The sequence below is a fragment of the Fundulus heteroclitus genome, chromosome 22 (genome assembly GCF_011125445.2).
Source record: "Fundulus heteroclitus isolate FHET01 chromosome 22, MU-UCD_Fhet_4.1, whole genome shotgun sequence".
In the NCBI taxonomy this organism is placed as follows: domain Eukaryota; kingdom Metazoa; phylum Chordata; class Actinopteri; order Cyprinodontiformes; family Fundulidae; genus Fundulus; species Fundulus heteroclitus.
Window position 1 is genome coordinate 17867658 of NC_046382.1, and position 18456 is coordinate 17886113.

The 18456-nt window shown below is 38.0% G+C and overlaps 1 protein-coding gene across 13 annotated transcripts in view; it reads right to left on the minus strand.

The window, feature by feature from the left end:
* The window catches only part of LOC105923295 (neurexin-1a), a 400667-nt gene that overhangs the window by 45589 nt on the left and 336622 nt on the right, over nt 1–18456 (minus strand). For 7 of the 13 annotated variants that reach the window (XM_036126148.1, XM_036126143.1, XM_036126138.1 and 4 more), the window contains 2 exons: nt 12681–12770; nt 11059–11378 (listed from right to left, as the gene is read on the minus strand). In XM_036126148.1, coding sequence (XP_035982041.1) covers nt 11059–11378; nt 12681–12770 — 410 coding nt within the window. The remainder of the gene's footprint in view (nt 1–11058; nt 11379–12680; nt 12771–18456) is intronic. The other 6 variants (XM_036126142.1, XM_036126141.1, XM_036126140.1 and 3 more) reach the window with 1 other exon arrangement.

The following is an 18456-nucleotide window of genomic DNA, read 5'->3' on the forward strand; positions in this document are numbered from 1 at the left end:
TACTCTATATTTAAGAATGCAAAAAAAGTTCTTGGTTGAATATTAAAAAAATTAGAACCCACCGTTATTCTTTAAACAGATGTTTATGCTTTCATCATTACTATAAAGCTGGTTTTGGTTCCCTCAGCTACAAACTGTCCAGAATTCTGGATTTAATGTTATTGTGAACTTTTAAAGCCTATTTATCTAAGAAGTTCATGAAACAGACTAAAATATAAAGTTGACCAGGCTTTTTTGCAGTAGTTAAAAATCCTAAGAAATGGAAAAATATACAGATTTATGGACTCACTGCTAAGGTAAGAAAGACATTTAAATTACTACTCAACTTAAATGCCGTTAGAACAGGTCTCTCTTGAACAAAATAATTTATTCCTTAGTAAGCTTTATCGTGTATAAATATAGGTCAAATAAAAAGACCTTATTAGCATAGATAATATGATTTATTTGCAATGGGGCATGAAAATTCAGGAGACAGTGTGTTTTTTATATGTTTCCTTTTGTTTTCTCTTTATATATTAATTTATTGTAATTGCAATTGGTTTCTCTGCATTTCTGTGTCTTATTTATTTTGTTATTTTATTGTAAAGCGCTTTAGTTAACTTTGGTTGTTTTTAAAATGTGCCATACAGATAAGTTTTACATTCACAGCCTAAAAGAGGAGTTCATGCAATGTCTTTGTGATTATATATACACAGTAGCTGTTTCGTTGTCAGTAAATATACGCATAAATAAAGTTTAATTGGACGTGATTAAGCACTGCTGTATGTAAATATACAATTAGGATGTGACAGTTCAGCAAAAACAATACTGTACCTGCTCTGCATTCAGCTGTAAGCAGACACCGGAGAAAAATCCAACGCATAGACAACCAATTTAGAAACTAATTCAAGATGTCCCAGCATATGAGTTACTATCAAGGTATGGTGTCTATCCTATTCAATAGTGTCAATTTCCAAGATTATGTCAGTCCATCTGGGATTCAAATTCAAATCATTTGTAAAACTAGTTCTGTCTCACAAATCTTTTTTCCCTCATGGTCAGTGTATCTGCTGATTACAATACTATGCTCCAAAATGAAAATCTTCTTGTTAATAAAGCACAAATGGGCAGACAGGGAGTTCAGAAGACTATGACTTGAAATCACCCATAAACCAAAGCCCAGAGGATTCAGCAATATCAGCCCAGACAAGCATTCAGAGAACTTTCAGAAAGGGCATCTGAGGAGAGCCCTTCAAAATCATTATTCTATCCAGTGACTTTACCCTTGGAGAGATAACTGGAGCAATGCAAGCTGACACACCCTAAATGTGCAGAGCCAGCGTCACTCAAAAGATCTTACTGAGCTAGAATTTTAACAATGTGTGCAAAGCAAGTGAGCAGGAGTGAGTATATTGTTTTCTTTATAAGCTTCACATTGTATCAATCTCACCATTAATACTGAACATAAAATTGTCAGTAAAACCTCCAGTTATTTCAATAATTTGAATGAAATTCTAAATAAAAAAAAATCATAAGAGCTTTCTGTAAATGTCCATATTCAGGACACTAGAAATTCTTTTTTTTTTTTCAAAATTGTGAATGGTCATTTGATTGTCATTTGGATTGCCTTTTCTTATTAAGGGGCATACTCACTTGCATATTCCTTGAGATGGTATAAATACATCATGGTGACTGAGAAACCTGCAGGTGAAATAAGTGCAACACATGCATTTTGAAAAACCTTTCTGGATAAGTAGGGAAAACATGTTTTTTGTTACATTAATTTATTTTCATCTTTTTTAGTCTTGTTTATGCTTCACAACTGCAGATTTAGTCCAGATTTGACAGTTTTTTTTTTCTTTTTCTAATCATAAAACTCTCGGGAGGCTGCAGAGATTCACAGCTCAGGTTGATCAGTGGATCTGTTGACTGGAGAACCCTGGTTTTACATGCAAATGATTTTGCTAATAACAATCATAAATATAGTATTAACTGAACTGCAGATTTTACAGTTTCAATTGTTAGAAATTTTTAAAACAGAGCTGTTCAAAGAGGGTCTGCAAGTAAAAAATAAAATAAAAAGAAAATAAAACAGGATTTATCGTTACCTAACTGAAAGCCAAATTGAGAAGCTAGTTGCTTCATCATTTTTGAAACATGTAGAAATAAACTAGTTGGATTCTTTCGTACATTTTTTACGATGTTATGAGCACTGAAAGTAAATTATTGAAATCTGAGGATCTGAGATTTTCAAATGGAAAATGACAGCAACCATGACTGGTAGAGGGTGCAGTGAAAACTGTTCTGCCAAAATCTCCTAATACAGTTGTGCACATCTCCTTTATGCTTTTAACCTTTTGCTCTTTTCTACACCTCAGCTTTCATTTACACGACTTTGTTGTAATATGTCTAAACTAACAAAATCTGACCATTTTGTGTTAGTTGTGAGTTTTACTATTTGCCCCTCTCAAATTTTTTTCACATTTACACTGAGTATATTGTGCTTCAGCTGCTTTTCTGATCAAAGGGGAGATCAAACCTGATTTCCTAAAGATTTCTTCATGGGCTTACCGAGATCAAAAAAGATTAGTAGCCATGAGCCACGACTCGTGCTAGCAAAGAACTAATCCTAACAAAGTACTTCTACTGATAAGAGCGTTTTATTGTCACTGAAACATGTATAATTTGTTTTTTTTGTGTTATGATTGATTTTCCTTGCTAGCATAAAGGAAGAAAGAACATTGAGTCAGATGCCTTTTTTTAAAGTGGACAACTACATGATATATCAAAAGTCCAAAGAAGACACATTGAGTATTGTCACGGCTGTTGCCGTCACAATGTTGCCTTTTTTTTTTTCCTTCTCCCCCCTGTCTTATATCATTCCACATGTTTTTGTCTGTGAATTTGCTTTGAGATAGTAACTGTAAAGAGTTTGGTAAAAGTGTGTAAGTTTTTAAGAGCAATCTTGTTGTGTTTTCAGTTGATTTACAATGTTTGAACAAATATATAGAATTAAAAAGAACAACCAATTTAAAAGGTCGTAACATATATGGGGGCTCGTCCGGGAGCGCTCTTTCTAGAGGAATCCCGATTGGCATTAACTGGTTCTTGGTAACAGTTGCCTGACTAGCTTGACGGCAACGAGGTACAGCTTGCCTGATTCAGGGAATCATGGCCACTGCACGGTTTGACTTAGAGGTCTTTCTGAAACAGCCCTCAGTTGAGCAATTTAATATGTGTTGGAAAGATGAGCTACTCCAGTTAGCATCCCACTTTGGCATCTCGATTCCCAAAACAATTCTTAAGAAAGAATTGAAATCTATGCTATTGTTAGCATTAGTTGAGAGAGGAATACTTGTAGTACCAGAACCACCTGAGAAAGTGCTCATGTCCCCAGTTGCTGGTCCAGCTGCCAAAGGGGAGGTTACGCCTACCCCTGACCCTGCTACGCACGTAGTGGACTCAGACAAAGCAGGTAGATGGCCGGCGACGCCATTCACGCTGCCCAAGTTTGATCTCACCTCTGTTAGCAGTGCTCATTCGCTAGGAGAAGCACGGCTCAAGGTACGCCTTGCCCGTCTCCATTATGAGGCACAAGACAGAGAACGTCAGAGGCAACTCCAGCTCGAAGTAAGGAGAATGGAGATTGAGGCTGACCAGGTGGTGAGACTGCGGAAGTTGGAGCTAGAAAGCGCCAACACAGCTATGGCTGGTGTGGCTGCGGGTTCTGGTGGTACAACTTCTCTCCTCTACTCATCCAAATTGGACTCGGTAAGTCCCCGATTTGATGTTGGCAAAAATATTGTTTTGGTACCAGTGTTCCGAGAGGCTGAAGTGGACTCTTATTTTCAAGTTTTTGAGCGCATAGCCTTAGCATTAAAATGGCCACCGGAGGTCTGGTCATTATTATTGCAGTGCAAGTTACAGGGAAAAGCTCAGGAGGCTATAGCTGCTCTTTCTGTTGAGGACAGTGCAGACTATGAAAAAGTTAAGTCTGCAATTTTAAGAATTTACGAGTTAGTGCCCGAAGCTTATAGGCAAAAGTTTCGGTCACATAAAAAGCCGGCAACGCAAAGCTACACAGAGTTTGCTAGAGAGAAAGCCATTCTCTTCGATCGGTGGCTTGCGTCATCTAGTGTAGCTGAGTTCAGTTCACTTAGAGAACTATGTCTGGTAGAGGAGTTTAAATGCTGCCTATCTGAACGCATAGTGATGTACTTAAATGAACAAAAAGTGTTAACATTGTCTGCTGCAGCTATGTTAGTAGATGAGTACATGCTAATTCACAAACCAGTAGCATTTGGCCAGGTTGTAGGAAGTTCTCATGTAAACCTAACTCAGTCTAGTCCCCCTAGGAATCCCAATCCGAAGGAAGAAGAGCGCCGTTGTTATTATTGTCATAACAGTGGACATGTTATCGCCGATTGCTTAATTTTAAAATGTAAAACCACTGTTTCAAAAGAAAGCCGTCTATGTTTCTATTGTCACAAACCTGGACATGTCATTGCTGATTGTTTAGCTCTAAAACGCAAAACACAGCAAAATTCACAACAGACTAAAGGTGGTGGTTTTGTGAAAAAGGAACCCCTTAATAAGAGCCACACGGAAATGGCAAAGTCAATTAGCCAGCTGGAAACTTTGAACCGTGAGCTGCAGGAGTGCAGCAGGGCAGCAGGTGGAGAGATGGCCCAGCTGGAGAAGGAGCTCCTGCTTCTTCAGAGCGCGCTGGAGACAGAGCGCCGAAACTACAGTCAGGAAACAGAGGAGAGGAGGGAACTGAAAGCAAGATTGGTTGGACTGCAGGAGGACAACAAAAGCCTGAAGATCAGTCTGTCTAAAGTGGAAGAACAGCATAAGCAAGCCCAAGAAAGGAGCTGGTGCCGTGACTTTGCAGGAAGATGTAGAGCGTATAGACCACCCTAAAACATTGTTGCATATGCCTTATCTAGACTGCATTCATGGATAAAAAAAAAAAGAGGTGGTTATGTCTAGACTGTTAAATTTAAAAACTGGGGAGTTTGTTTTTATGGGGGGGAGTGTCACGGCTGTTGCCGTCACATTTGTGTTTCCCCCTTTTTCTTTCTCATTTCTACTAAGTAGGCTGCTTGTCCCTGTGAAAAGACCCGCCCACTTCCTGGTTTCTGGGGTGCTGACCTCAGTCTCATCCATTGGTTCCCTCGGTTCCACCTCAACCAATGGTTCATCACCACCTGCAATCACCTCCTGTTCATAAGGAGAGCCAACCAGTTGATTGAGGCAGCTTGTCACAGCCAGTTGACTTGTGTGCCTCGTGTGAATAAGAAATTGTTAGTTAGCTTATGCATTTGTGCTTAGTGGAGTGGCTCGTTTAAGTTTATGGTTATCCATTTTGGTTTGTGTTTAGTAGCCTGTGCCAGTGTCTTTTGTTGTGTTTGGTTGATGTGCCTTTATTAACTTGAGGCCAGAAAGAGGGTGGAATTAGGGCCAGAGTCCTCACTGATTGCCACACTGAGTTTTCTTATGTTAGTTTCATTAGGTGTAGTGGGTGCTGTGCTCTCTGTGTTTTTTAGTAAGAATCACCTCTGTTTAAATGTAGAGTTAGGCACAATCCTCCTTTTGAGGATCTCTTTTATTTAACTTGGTTTGTTATTTTCACAGCACCCTCATCCACCCCTTCTTTTTGTTTGTGTATTGCCTGAAACTCTTGTTACCAAATAAATTATCATTTTATAAGAACTTACCGGTTTTTGCCTATATGTTTATGACCCCACTCCCCTAGACCAACAGGGGGTCGTAACAAGTATATCCAAAGAAATCTGACACAAGTGGCATTTTGACTTCTTACAATTATGTCCCATGAACAAGATAACATTGAAAGCTTTTAAATGGAAGGAGGTATACTCTGAAAATCATCTTGAAACTGTGGGGTTAAGGACCAAGAGTTTTCCTTAGTTCCCTTACAGTGTTGAAGTCGTGTAGAATGGGGCTGTTATTCAACTGCGAGCCCAACTTTATATATGGTAACAACTACTTAAAATGTTGTTGGTTCTCATTTGTGGGCACAGACCGTATTTAGATGAATATGTGTCATAGCTTTTGATGCGATTGTCAATGAAAGTGTGATAAAGCAACAATTTAATTTAATGAAGCAATGCCATTGGGTTTTGATGGCTGTGGCTAAAAATTACAAATGTCTGTTTTAGTTTGCATGTGCTATCTTGTTTCTAGTTGGGCTTATGATTGTAATTTAGTTTGTATCCAGATAACAGTACGTATAAATATGGTAACAGTTAAGTTACAATTACTTTACTTTCAGATTGGAGATGAAACAAGTAAACAGTGCATGGAATATTTAATAGTCTGAATGCATTCAGACTTTTCCTCTGACTCTGGTTGTGGTGTCTTTCTGTTTCCAGAGACAATAATGTCCTAATGCAATAGCTTATCAGGCTGTCATGCTGATACATCCAAACAGTCTTGACATCTCCAAATGAGCAGTTTTGCATGCCTCAGTCATCACTTTCTCCGTTTCTCAGCAACTGTTTAATACCGTGCTGAGCAGTATTCATAAAACATTTAATTTAGCTGTTTTGATCTTTTTCAATAAATAAATCCATTAAATGTATACACTTTGGAAGCAAAGTTGTAATCTATCCCTTAAATGCGTCATTTGTGTTTGAAATGTTTAGTTAAACTGATAGATTATCTTATAAATCCCATAAATGCTTGTGGACATACTGTATACATTTTTAAACAACTAGAAGAAGTGGGCCTTTACTTTTCACTAACCCTTCCGTTGGAGGTATAAGCTCAGGACATCATAAGCAAGAAGTGCATGCATGGCTGCAAAATGGAAAATTGTTATTGATTACAGCATTTAAGGCTATTATAATAACAGAATCATTTCAGCACAAAGAGTTTCCTACCCCCTTTTCATACACTACATCATAATCACTACAGTAAAGGACTTAAATAAGGATAGGCTTGTATCCCATCTAATGTCTTTTCCTTTCCAGCCAATTCAGTTTGTTCTTCGGTGACATACTGCTGGGAACTAGGACATAATAATGATCCGTTGTCTGTTATTCCACCTGTATTTCACAATTTTGAAATCGTTCAGGCACCACCCTGTGTGTGCAAAGCCATTTGGTTTAGTCAATATGTATGATAATAATCTGCAGATTACATCTGTAGATCCTTTGAAAGTGTGTGATAATCTCTGTCCAGACAGAATTAAAGCATGGTCATGCTTGGGGTGCATTCTTTCTGCTGCAGGTTTGATGTAATTCACAAATAGAAACTCAGATCACTGCAACTATAGCAAGCGGTTTAGAGTCTAATACAACGCAAGAAAGTATTTAAAAGCTGAGAATCAGCATCAAATGTTTAACAGCATTTGATTGTTCACAGTCTATTTGTAGTTTCAATTTAAAAACAGGTAAAATTCAGTCCCAATATATTTTAAGAAAGGCGTACATCCCAGTTGTTGTACAATGAGCAGATATTTATTATAGAATTATCAAAACTGTTTTTTTCAAATTTTTTCAAATTGCGGTATTAAACAATTTTTCATTTGATTCTAGGAAATAGAAAAGAATGCGTTTCAAAATGGTACAAATCCCACCCGTACCTTGAGACTTTATGAATATCCTCACATCAATCCCACTGGTCTAAAATAACGATAATCCAAAGGGATTTTAAAGAACTTCCTTAATAGCTGATAAAGCCATGGTTAAATGTTTTTTTTTTTTTTGAGTCTATGATAATATTCAAGATTCCCAGTATGTCTACTTTCCATGCAAAGGATTCATGCCGTAAGAAGGTTTAATATGTTTGATGTGTCAAATAGCATACTCTTTTGAAATAATCCATTAGAACCCATGAGCCAGGTTTCTTATACGGTAACTCTTTATATATTTAATCCTCACTCAAATATGCTTTTTGCATTCAGTGTGGTCTACAGTGTCTTGCCATAGGCCGCTTCCACAGAAGACACGGTACCCTAGTCTTCTGATGAAAGATTATCAAACTACCTCCAAGCTACTGAATTCCTCAGAATGTATGGTAAAATGACTGAATAATTAATGGTTTTCAATTAGACAACTCAAGTTAAGAGGTTCGGATAATTTAAACAAAGTTACACAGGCAAAGCAATTTATACACTTTAATATTTCTCACATTTTTCAAACCTAAAATCACAAACTGATATGTTTAAATGTGTTTTTCGCAAATAAAAATGTGAAAATTGTGAATACCAAGTAAGACAGAGAGCTAAGGGACAAAGTTGTGGAGAAGTTTAAAAATTTGGTTATAATTTTAATATCCCAAATAGCACTGGGGTACGGTTCAATCCATGTTCTGACATGGTTGCAATTAAAGGTTGCAAAAGACATGGAACTTCAGGCAGGATCATGCTCCTAAACTTACAGCCAGAGCTACAATGGAATGGTTTAGATCAGAGTATATTCATGTGTTAAAATGAACAACACCTAATGCCAGGCTCACACTGACTATGGTGCGGCCGTGATCCACTGCGGTTTCTCTGCTCAGGAGAACAGAAGTTCACACTCTTACCAGGGGCTAATGAGATAACTAGTGCAATATTTAGGAAGTGCCTCGTGAACAATATCCGTGTTCTGCTGCACAAGTACTACCTCATTGTTTTCACTCACTATTGATGCTGGTGATGCTCTGCCACACACGTTTGACCCCGTGCCACCAGTTATGACATTATGTTCGCTTTTCCAAGCAAACACATATGTGCAGGTAAAGAAAGACAGAAAATACAGAGTTTACAAAGTAATTTTATTTTGAAATACACATGATGTTATTTCAACGTGGCATCTGAGTTTGTGTTTGGCTCATGTCATTCCCTGGCGCTTGACACAGGACTGCTGTGGCATCCGGCAAAAATCAGAACCTTGCAGACTTTTCTGCAGCGCTGCACGGCCTCGGTAACTGGACCCCCACTGCCCCGTGGCAACTGTGAGAGTACACACCGCTTCTAATGATTTGGGTTCTTCGCAGCACCCACACTGTACGTACCTGCACCTTATTTAGTGTGAGTCCGGCGTTAATCTAACAGGGGATCTGCTGCAGTATTTTAAAATTGATGCTCACAGACACTATTCACCTATATTTGTAATCCATCTGCTCTGTCTCCCTTGCATTCTACCCTGATCTGTAGTGTTTTGGTCCAGCTGGCTGTGTGCCACTCTCTGCCTGCTCCGCTCTGCCCTGCTCATCAGTGTAAGCGGCAATACCTGCCGCTGCTTTAATTACCTGCAAGTCAGACCACCTGTGACTCCACCTATATATACCTGCCTCGCATAGTGAGTCTCTGCCACATTCTTTAAAGCCATTGTGTGAGTAGACCATCCAGCGTTCTTTGATTGCCTACCTGTTCCTGCCCCAGTTTCGTTCTGTGGATTCTTCCTGTTTTGCTTTGCCCCAGTCGGACTGCCTAGCCCTCTGATTCTCTGTGTATAACCCACGCCTGGGTCACAGATCTTCTCTTTGACTGAGCCCTGTCATCTGTCAGCATAAAGTGGATGTGTCGCCCCGCTTGCTGTAACACACCCTGCACCCAAACGGAGCCGTAGGACCCAAGTTTCGGATTTAGTGCAACCTCCTGGATTCTGAGAAGGTTAGTGGCTTTTATTCAGTGCTCACTATGTCTCACTGAGTTGTTCTCAGCCACTAATCGTTCTCCTTCCTTTTCAGTGGGTCCTGAGTGTGCTCCTGGCTGCCTCCTGTCTATCAGCAAGACTCTTATTTTAAATAAATCTTTTGAAACTGCTCCTGTTTGGCTAAAGTACTGGGTCCCCAGTTTCTGCCATTGCACTACTGAATAAGCTTGAGCTATTTTCAAAAGAAAACTGTGCAAAAAAGTCAGTCTCTGCATGTGTAAAGCTAGTAGGTACAAACCTGGAAAGGCTCATACATGTAATCATAGCAAAAGGTGGTTTAACCAACTATTTACTCAAGGGGACTACAAACAAGCACTTTCCTTCCAGTTCAAAATTATGCACCACTCTGTGCTGCTCTACCCCCCCCCCCCCCCCCCCCAAAAACAAAAACAAAAAAAAAAACCAAACAAAAAAAAACAATAATACAATCTTTCAATTTGTGATCATAACATAACATAAGGTAAACACGTACAGGGGTATCAAAAAATATGCAAGACATGGTTTATTTGCATGTCATCAAATTCAGTGCGCACACTGAAGTCAAAATGTTTAATTTTGCTCTCAACCATGGCCAAAAAAGCTGATTCTGACACAATAGGATTAATACCTGCTTTCTGCTGAAGGGTGTGTTATCACAAGTATTCTTCCATTGTCGAAAACAACACATTCATCACCTCATAACAACTTCATTGGGCATAACACATTTTTATCTGTCGATGTTCAGTCGCATATTTTGACATTTGAGAGGCAACACACCCCTGTCGGACAGATTAAGAAGAAGAACCTTCATGATCACTATGACTGACAGACGCACCCAACTCATGCAACCATATCTGATTGCAACTGTGAGAAATGCTTTAAAGAGCACCCGTAGGTGCTAGCCTTGTTTGTTGAACAATTAACTAAATATGGTATTTTATTTGTAAAACTCCTTAAGAGAGGGCATGAAATGCAAAATAAACTCAGGTATGTATTTTTCATGATTATTCATCAGGGTTACCCCCACATTGTAGGCCTGGCAGGCCACCATGCTGGACAGTGCTACATGCTAAGCTAACAGTACGACACAGATGTTTGAGAGCAACATAAAAAGGGCAGTCAAGCTCCTGTGTCTGCAACAGTGAAGTTGTAAACCTCCCAGACAACATAAGCGAACGCTAGTTGTTATTAGCTTGATGGACACGGACAGCTCAATGACCAGATTCTGTTGGTCTGGGTTCCCCTTTAAGCTGGGCAGTGCAGCACCACACAACTCTCTGTTCTGCTAAAAAACGAGTGCACCAGTCTGCACCCCCCCCCCATCCATTACTGCAACCACCGCCAGGCTTAGGCAATTTTCTGAGGGAAAACCCGAAAATAAAATAAAAACATTATAAAACAAGTAGAATACTGAAGAAAAACATATTCCTACCGACTGAGGCTCTCGTGGTGTAGTCTGTTTAACTCTCCTGCTAGATGCCGTGGTGGTTGTGATTTCCATGATGGATGTTGATGTCTCTGATCGATTTGCCGTGGTGCTCGACTGAGGCGTGATAGAGGAGGGAGACTCCCCAACGAGCCGCACGCTGCCCTGGATCTTTATATTGGGATCGCCCTCAGCGGCCATGTTGAACACCTTTAGGCCATTGTAGTAGAGACCTGAGAGCTGGCCCTGAAAGGATCGACTCCGATCTCGCTCCCAGCCCCCGATCTGTATAGTGGTTTGGCTGTTGAAGATTGTAAGCTGCCGCCCTGCGGAAAAACAATGTTACATTCATACAGCAACACTGAATGTAGGACTCAACCACTTGCACTAAAACAGGAAAAATAAAAGGACAGAAATGCAGATTATTTGCCCAATGGCTAATGGGACCAATAAATTACAAGGTGTCTGGACAAATCCTGGTAATTTATTGTAGCTATAACAATGAGATGACAATAAAAAGAGAGAATAAAGAAAAAGTTAAATATGAAAAAAAAAACATAAAACAAAGCTTTGCTAAAAGGAAGTTTAATCTGACATGATACTAATATTTCATAGGAATTCTTTGAGTATATCCATAAGATTTAATAATAAAATTTGTTCTAACAGTCTTAAAAATACACAATACATATTTATTCATAAAAACAGAAATTGGAAATTAATATGTAATCTTCTAGTGTTGTATTTTCTTAAATTGTTTCTTCTAAAATTTAGCATTAAAAACAAACAAATATATAAATGAAACAGAATGGGATGGACAGGTAAAATAGGATTTCATATATCCAGACGGAAAAGAGCAATAAGACCTTGCACTTTTACTATTTACCCTTTTAGCAAAAGCAACACAGGGGAAAATAATGAACAGTTGTCGAAATCACAAAAAGTTAAAATAATGAAAACAACTTTTCAATACAAACAAGAGAAATAAACACCAAAGAAAATAATCATAAGAATGAGAGGGCTAATTCGGGCATATTTTAGGTGACAATAGGAATTAGTTATTAAACTATAAAAACACAGCATGCACTCAGTTTATATTAGATTACAGTTTCTTTATCTGACAGCTTATACATATTTACAATAGCTGTTAAAGGGACTCAAAATTCTAATGCCAATTGATATTGCATACTATTTATCATTGCTAGCATTTTATCACAATATCAAACAACACTATGTGAGTACCCTGTAATGTACATATAGTAAAAGTGTTTCAAATAACACTAAAACACCTATGAATATCTAAAGTACAACTTTTAGAATTAGCAGTTATATTTACAGCAAAATACTACAGTACTTTATAGGCATTTTTTATAAGCTCCGATAAATGTTTTATATGCATATTTACAGTCCCTTTAACCATAAAGAAACACTTATTAAAACAGCTGACATCTATAAAATAAATACATAATTATAAAAAGTGAGAAACACTATAAACTAAATTTAACTGTTCAAAACATTTTAATTTTATGTTTTACTGAACATTTACTTTTTAGGTTTATTATTTACAAAAAGGTGCTACAACCTGGTTAAGATCAGTTTAATTTATTTGAAGTTTTAATCAGTGATTTTACCTTTGTCGAGTAGCCATTCTTCAACTACTCGACCGAGTCGGTATGGGATTCGCTGTCTAGCAAGCGCCAGGCGTTCGTTATCAATGTTGCCTTTAAAGTTTAAAGAGACATTTCATTGGTTACAATCTGTAAGGTCAAAGGTTAGATGTTCATACTTAAAGCTGGAGTTAAAGACTGCACAAGGTTAATTTATTACCTATTTATAAATTTAAAACACAATATTTACTGAAACATTAATTAAACAAACTTCACTCTTTTTATTTTATTTTAGCCAAAAATTAGAGCTAGTTTATCAAAAATAAGTGAACTGTCATGGAACTGTTTCATTTTAATTAATAAAATTATGTTATAAAGCAACCCAAATCACAAATTTAAACATATCCATTACAAAAATCTCCCCTTAAAATGATAATTTCCCTCCATAACTATTTAAATGCCTTTTTTTTACCAGCTACACCAAAGAGTCATCATTTAATTTTATTATTATGGAAACCTTTTATATTTATACTAACTTTAACAAATGTACACCCCATTTAACAATAGCCTAATTAACAATAAATATTAAGCTATTTGCATTATTACAATTAACACAGATAACTATCATAACATCTGGTCAGCAGACAATGTCAATGCAAGTACATACACAGTTAAACCTGGAATAAAACGGCTTTGACAAAAGCTACATCTTTTGAGTTTAATTGGAAAAATTACGTCAGTTGGAGAAATCTTTTTGGAGACTAGGCCAAATAAATGACAGAAGAGCAGACGACCATCTGCAGTAAAGCTGCACTCCAACATCGGAGGGACACGCTGGGCTTTAATGAGGGTAAACTCTGCATCACCCTTTTGTCAAGGCCAATAACCTCTCAAAAACAGAAAACGTTCAGCAAAGTGGCACTGTCTCTGAGTGCTTTCCCCCTGGTATTGTCTGCCGAGATTGAATTCAGTCAGCTCTATTCTTCTGGCAGATTGACAATGTTTGTCCCATCAACTATATTAATTCAGTTCTGGCCGATAAAGGATCCTGTAGCTAACAATGAGTCAGTGGAGAATGGCCTCAGAGAGGAAAAGATGGCAAAGAAATGAACAGAGGAGGCTAACCTTGTAACAGATGCACGTTTGATCTGATGAAAGGTCTTGGAGGTAAGGCGGCGCATAAAAAGACATTTTTAATCACATCAGCTTGAATTACTGCTGAGGATCAGCCACATAGAGAAAGGATTTAAAGCTTGTGTGTGCAGCTCATCGTGTTTGGCTGCAGTTGATTGTGCCGGGTTGAAACACAATGGCCTGTGAGTGAGATTTAGTGGGGCACTTTCCACCTTAACAACGATTCAGAAAGTTACGTTCGGCATTCGAAAAAAGCCACACAAGAACATGGTGTATATTATTTTACCTCATTAGCGGATGAAAGAGCAACGTTCGTACACAATGCCCACTTATCTGTCGTCAAAACATTCATCTAAACATAGATTAAGCCCAGTGAGCCCGCTATAAAAACTAAGTCAGTGCACTTTTAGTCTCCTCTCACATCATGAATTACTTTCCTTAACCGTTGTCACTGTTAAGACATTATACAACTAGTTGCTCCCTGTGCAAAATACAATCATTATGCAATGCACCCCATTGGATACCAATGAAACCTCCAGACAACAGCTAGAAATAAAAGGGCATCAAAACTGTTTCACCTTAGCATATTTTTGCTTAATACAATAGAAAGACAATGTTGTTTTCTATTTAAATAACACGGAATTGTGGTTGAGAAGTAAAATGCCATTAGGTGTCTACTGAAGTCCTAATGCATTTGAAAGTGGGTTGGGTTTTCTGGAAATATGCTTTATTTCTAGGAAGCAAAGGCTATATCGATCAAATTTGGGGATTTATTGTTCTAGACTAAAGACAAGAGCTGGTCTGCCTTAAACGATTATAGAAGATATAATCCTAGGTATTGAGTGCTGTGGACTGTTGGGACCTTTTGGTAGTAGCTAAAAGTATTGAAAGATGTCACCATTGTTTCTCAACCTGGACCACAGACGATGCAATTTCATACATAAAACTATTTGTTGCCTGCTTTTTGTAATCACCAACCTAAAAGTATCTTCTATCCCAAGACGAGCTGAAACTTTTCTAAGGTAAAGGTGTAGTCATTGGTTCAGACATGATTATAAAGATTCAATCAACTCATAAATGCAAAATGTATTACATTTAAAGAGGAGGTGCTGGCCATATTTCCCATTTGCCATTTTGTACCTTTGTAGTTTGAATCTTCAACAGAACATTTCATCCTGATCTTATGTATTTTATTTTATTTTTGACTCAACTCGGGTTTCTACTGGTTTTGATGAACAATGATATAAAGTAATATTTTATAATATACACTTGTTCAAATAGAGTTTTGTTGCTACAGTAAATAACATCTGCCAGCAGAAGCTTGCTGAGAATTACTTTGGTTTGATCAGCGGTCATGATCTCATGTTTCACCAGTCAGCTGTCCAAAACAGTGATCAGAACTAAAATCAAAGAAAATCATTTACAAGTGACTTGAAATATAATTTAAATTTAGGTTTGTTATATTCATTGGTACCATTGCTACAAAAAAACTTACAAGGAGAAACAAAATGATAGTACATAGGTGAGTAATGGTCCTTTAATGGCTAAAGATAGAAGTATAATGAAATGAAACAGTAAAATGTGAAAATAGGGTACAAATTGGCAGGGTATCAAACTGACTCGGAGCCTTAAGGAATTTGTCATATAAACAACATAGCTGTGGAAAAGGAATGGAAAACAAAGGATTGAATAGATGTTAAAATGTGGGCTTTTAACATTTATTTACAAGGCTACCAGCTGTTAATGCGATGTTTCAATGGTGTGAATGCAACTATTATAAACAGTGATGAAACGTTTCCAACAACTGTTTGGTCCCAAAGGGATTTAATGCCACATAAATGGGAGTTTTAAGAATAACATTGATTATTATTTTCAGCCTGTACCCAATCAAGAGGAAATATTTCCTCTGACAAATTGAAATGTAAGTCATCCTGCGGGCCTGGAGTAACACATACTTTATTCATTTGCAGTATGTTTCCATCAGTCATTTTGAGTTATATAGGAAACTTCTCTTTCCAAGCAGAATTCTCTTTAAATCCGATGGGCTAGAGTTTTTATTTAGCATTATGAAAGAGCTCCTGTTAAATTTCCTTTACTTCTCAGAGCATGGTGAATGGTTTCCTCGAGAGTTTACTGCACAGATTCTAGCTTGCACGATCCAACATGGGTAAATATTGCAATTGTTGGGTGAAAATGTTTACGCAGCCAAACACAGCTGTGCCTCCTGGCATTTTCAATGAGATGAACTGATGAATAACCCTTGATTGCTGTTAGAATGGAACATTCATGGGATTTGTTAATTCCCGTCACCTCCATTTGCCAGTCATGGGGTGTTAGTTATGTCACCTCTCCATTTCCTGCTGCTGCATCACCTCATCTGAGGAGAGGTCAGGAGCAGATTGGTGCTTTGGAGAAATAGTAGCCTGCAGCTGATGAAAAGACAGCGAGGACATATAAATTTAGAGCCACATTAAGTTTCAAGACATTTCCCCCCATAGTTTCATCATTAGTTAGTGTATATCTATGAATAAAAATGGTGGTTTAATGTGTCAACTGTCAGATTGTTTAATTTGTTTGGTAGACTTAATTTAAAATAGCAGGTTTGAGGTGTAGTTACAAGGTGCAATTAAATGATGAAGCGAAGGTTACAAGTTTCTTTTTTAATACAGAGTGTAATAAAACTAATGGATCGACATTGGGTAGTGCCAGGTGCATAAAAGCATGTGCTATACAATTAACACATATACTTATGCCCAGACACAGCTTGCCAGGTTGCCAGAATCCTCCACATCTGAGCAAAAATATGCACCATTTTTTAAGAGCTTATCTTTTTGGCTCTGCATCCAATGGCAGGCTCAGTCTATCTCTATACTGAGGTTAATTAAGTGTGGATATAATCAAGGTCTGATCATGTATTGATCCCCACTGCAGGACCACGGGGTGTTAAACAATGCTATCCCCTGGGCTTTGTTGAAGCCCATTCATCGTGTCTGCAAGCGGAGCCTGTGACTGCTGTTAAGCGGTGATTTGGTTTGGTGTGGGACAGCCTGTCTTATCTCCACTGCCAGACAGCAGCGATTCAGCTGAGCTGTCCCACCCGACCTACTATGCCCTTACCAACTTGTTTTTTTATTAGTTTTGTTAATGGAGGGGTCAGATAAGACATCAACTTTCTCTCATAAGCAGCCTTCAGACACCACGTTAAATGAGCAACTATGCCAATACTCAGGCTGTTCATGAGATGGGAGCAATTAAAATGGGACAACCTACTCAAATTATTTTTTTTATCATTCCACACTAGCCTATAATGAGATCTCCTGTTGGATGGATTGACGGATTAATGGATGGATGAATAATGAATGGCAGCTGTCTTTGGAGCTTCCTGTTGTGCTGGATTGGATTAAATGGTAAAAGGTTTTTCCACCTCTAGTTAAAAAAAACCCAATATATATATATATATAATTTTATTTTATTCATTTATTTATTTTTTTGATCATATCTTAGCCAAATAAGCATTTTATTTTATTTTTTTACAGTTTGAGGTCAATGAAAGCTTTGTTCTATTTGTAAAAGCCAAAAAGGTAACATTAAAATCCCCTCAAAATTAAATATATGAACTTTTAAAACCCGGGATTGAATATTCTACACTTGCTACAAATTCTTTAAAACACAGGTTGTGATTTGCAATAAACATTATGTCTGACTTTTGCACAAAAATATTGTTAAAAAACTTGTCTTGTCTCTGTGAAACCGGTATTACATGTCGTCTTGTGGGCTGAATGTATCCTCACAATGTAGCCACTGAACTGTTCATGCTCTGCTGTGACTTCTAACACACCAGACACAGGCTTATTTTTTGGACTAAGGAAGAAAATGAGCAGAGTAGGAGTTTTGATGGCTAAATCTCACACCACTTCAGTCAGATCCCACAGGGCAGACACCAGACCACATGGTAAGAAAGCAGTGGGTGGGTTTAACATGGGGGAGGGGTGGCCAGCGAGAGGTAAAAAGGGCAGAAAAAAGAAGGAAGTGCGAGCTACAGCGAAGAGACAGGGACCTCTGTAAGTGCACCACGCTCTGATAATAGTAAAAGAATAAGGCCAGGGACTTCTCCATTATCTTTGTGTGCAATGCGTGTTCATTGGTGCTTCGATAGGATACTGCATTGTACCCTGTGGGTTTGGCAGCACTGTTGTTATGCTATTACTTCCATGGCTAAGGTTCAGGAGAAGGGACAGATTTTTTTCCCCCTTTTATTTCTCTGTGCACAGCCCTATTGTAAGCATTAAAAAGCAAGAAGGCCTAAATGACAACAAACTGGAGACTACTTATGAGTCTGATTGCACATCTAGCATTTTTGATTCTCGTAATTGTACTAAAGACTTTCTATGGCCTGTAACCATCCAGTACGAGACTTTTTAATGAGATTATGTGGGCAGTAGTTGTGGGTCTGGTGAAGCAATTATTTCCTTGCTTTGAGAGTGATAGCACATCACCCCCAAGTGCAAACTCCTCCTCTCTCCCTCTCACTTTCCAGCCATCATTTTTATCTTTCCTGTCTACTTTTATTATAATCACTCTTGATCTGTGAGTGGTCTAAGGAGGGAGGGTTGCTATTATGAGTGTGTTAGAGGGATACATGGATACTAATCAAACTACAGGCGAG